This window comes from Priapulus caudatus, unplaced genomic scaffold (genome assembly GCF_000485595.1).
Source record: "Priapulus caudatus unplaced genomic scaffold, Priapulus_caudatus-5.0.1 Scaffold796, whole genome shotgun sequence".
Lineage (NCBI taxonomy): Eukaryota > Metazoa > Priapulida > Priapulimorpha > Priapulimorphida > Priapulidae > Priapulus > Priapulus caudatus.
The window spans coordinates 17,581-18,956 of record NW_014577857.1 but is presented as its reverse complement, the minus strand read 5'-3'; the positions used below and the strand labels follow the sequence as shown (position 1 = coordinate 18,956).

The 1,376-nt window shown below is 50.1% G+C and overlaps 1 protein-coding gene across 1 annotated transcript in view; it reads left to right on the top strand.

Annotated features, from left to right (window-relative positions):
* The window catches only part of LOC106813585 (nicastrin-like), a 13,171-nt gene extending 11,934 nt beyond the window's left edge, over window positions 1-1,237 (top strand). The window contains exons 8-9 of the mRNA XM_014817762.1: window positions 109-330; window positions 980-1,237. Of these exons, the coding sequence (XP_014673248.1) occupies window positions 109-330; window positions 980-1,237 (480 nt within the window). The remainder of the gene's footprint in view (window positions 1-108; window positions 331-979) is intronic.
* Window positions 1,238-1,376: the final 139 nt, after the last annotated feature.

Sequence of the window (1,376 nt, the reverse complement as noted above, 5' to 3'; positions counted from 1 at the left end):
AAGAAGAAGAAGAAGAAAGAGAAAGAGAGAGAGATAGAGAGAGAGACAGATATATATATATATACATACATATATATAAGAAGCTCACTGCTGTCTCCTTCCTCACAGGAGGCGTTTGACTACATCGGCTCCAGCCGCATGGTGCACGACATGGAGGCGGGTCGCTTCCCGTCGCCGCTAGTCGACCGCCTCGCCAGCCAGACAGCTCTCATCAACCTCACACACATCTCTCACATCGTGGAGGTCAGCCAGGTCGCACGCATCCACGCAGGCGAGCTGTGGCTGCACAGCGACCCTCGCATGAGGAAGAACGCAGAGGTCAATCGCACGGTGAGGGTTCGGCCATGATACAAATATTGTTTGTTTGCCTTCACCCGACCGACCCGCCAAAAAGGGGCCGACTCAAAATTTTATTGATCTTTAGCATTTTTTTTTTTTACAAATTGTGTCACTGTACATTATATAAATCTGTAGGCAATACATTATATGTACCGAGCAAAACAAACATTCAACATAAAAGGTATCTCCACACAAGCACACCTGAGCATGTAGACACCACGCTGAATTTTAAAAAGACCCCCCCTCAAAAAAAGCCTACCTACCTACCCAAACTTTTCAGCCTGGGTCGGTTAAGGGCAAACAAAGATTTTTTTAATTGTGGCCTTGGTGGTGGCAGCACCTTTGCCATCCACTGGCAAAACGCGTTGGCTACGGCCTCTGGTGCTGATATGTATTCTTGTTCTAAGACACAAGGCTGGTGGTATCACAGTGTGCCCTGCTGGAAGCGTCAGTAGTTAAACATAGACCAGCATGACATAACATGATGCGTATACGCAGGCTGATGTCACTTCTCATGTGTTGTCACAGATGCCGTGCGCGCGTGCGTGCGTGCGTGTGTGTGCATCTGTGTGTGTGTGCGTGTGTGCGTGCGTGCGTTCGTGTATGCCTGGTTCACTCACAATACCATGTGTCCCGCTAGGTGAGTGAGCTCGTCGAACTGCTGAGAGGTCACGCGCTGGAGGTCAACCTGAAGGCGCAGGAGCCAGCGTTGAAGCAGCCCCTGCCTCCAGCATCCGCGCAAAGATTCCTGCGTAACAGCTCAAACATTCCCACCGTTGTCATCGCAGACCACGAGGCAGAGTATAGAAACAAGTGCGTACGTGTGCAGAGACGCCGCGCTCAGTCTCTCAGTATCTCAGTTTCTCAGTCGTTCACTCTTGCAATCTCTCCATCTTAGTCGCTCAGTCTCTCCATCTCAGTCGATCAGTCCCTCGGTCTCGCCATTTCCGTCTCTCAGTTACTCGGTCTCTTTCTCAAAACAGTGGCTCTCTCTCTCTCTCTCTCTCTCTCTCTCTCTCTCTCTCTCTCTCTTTCTT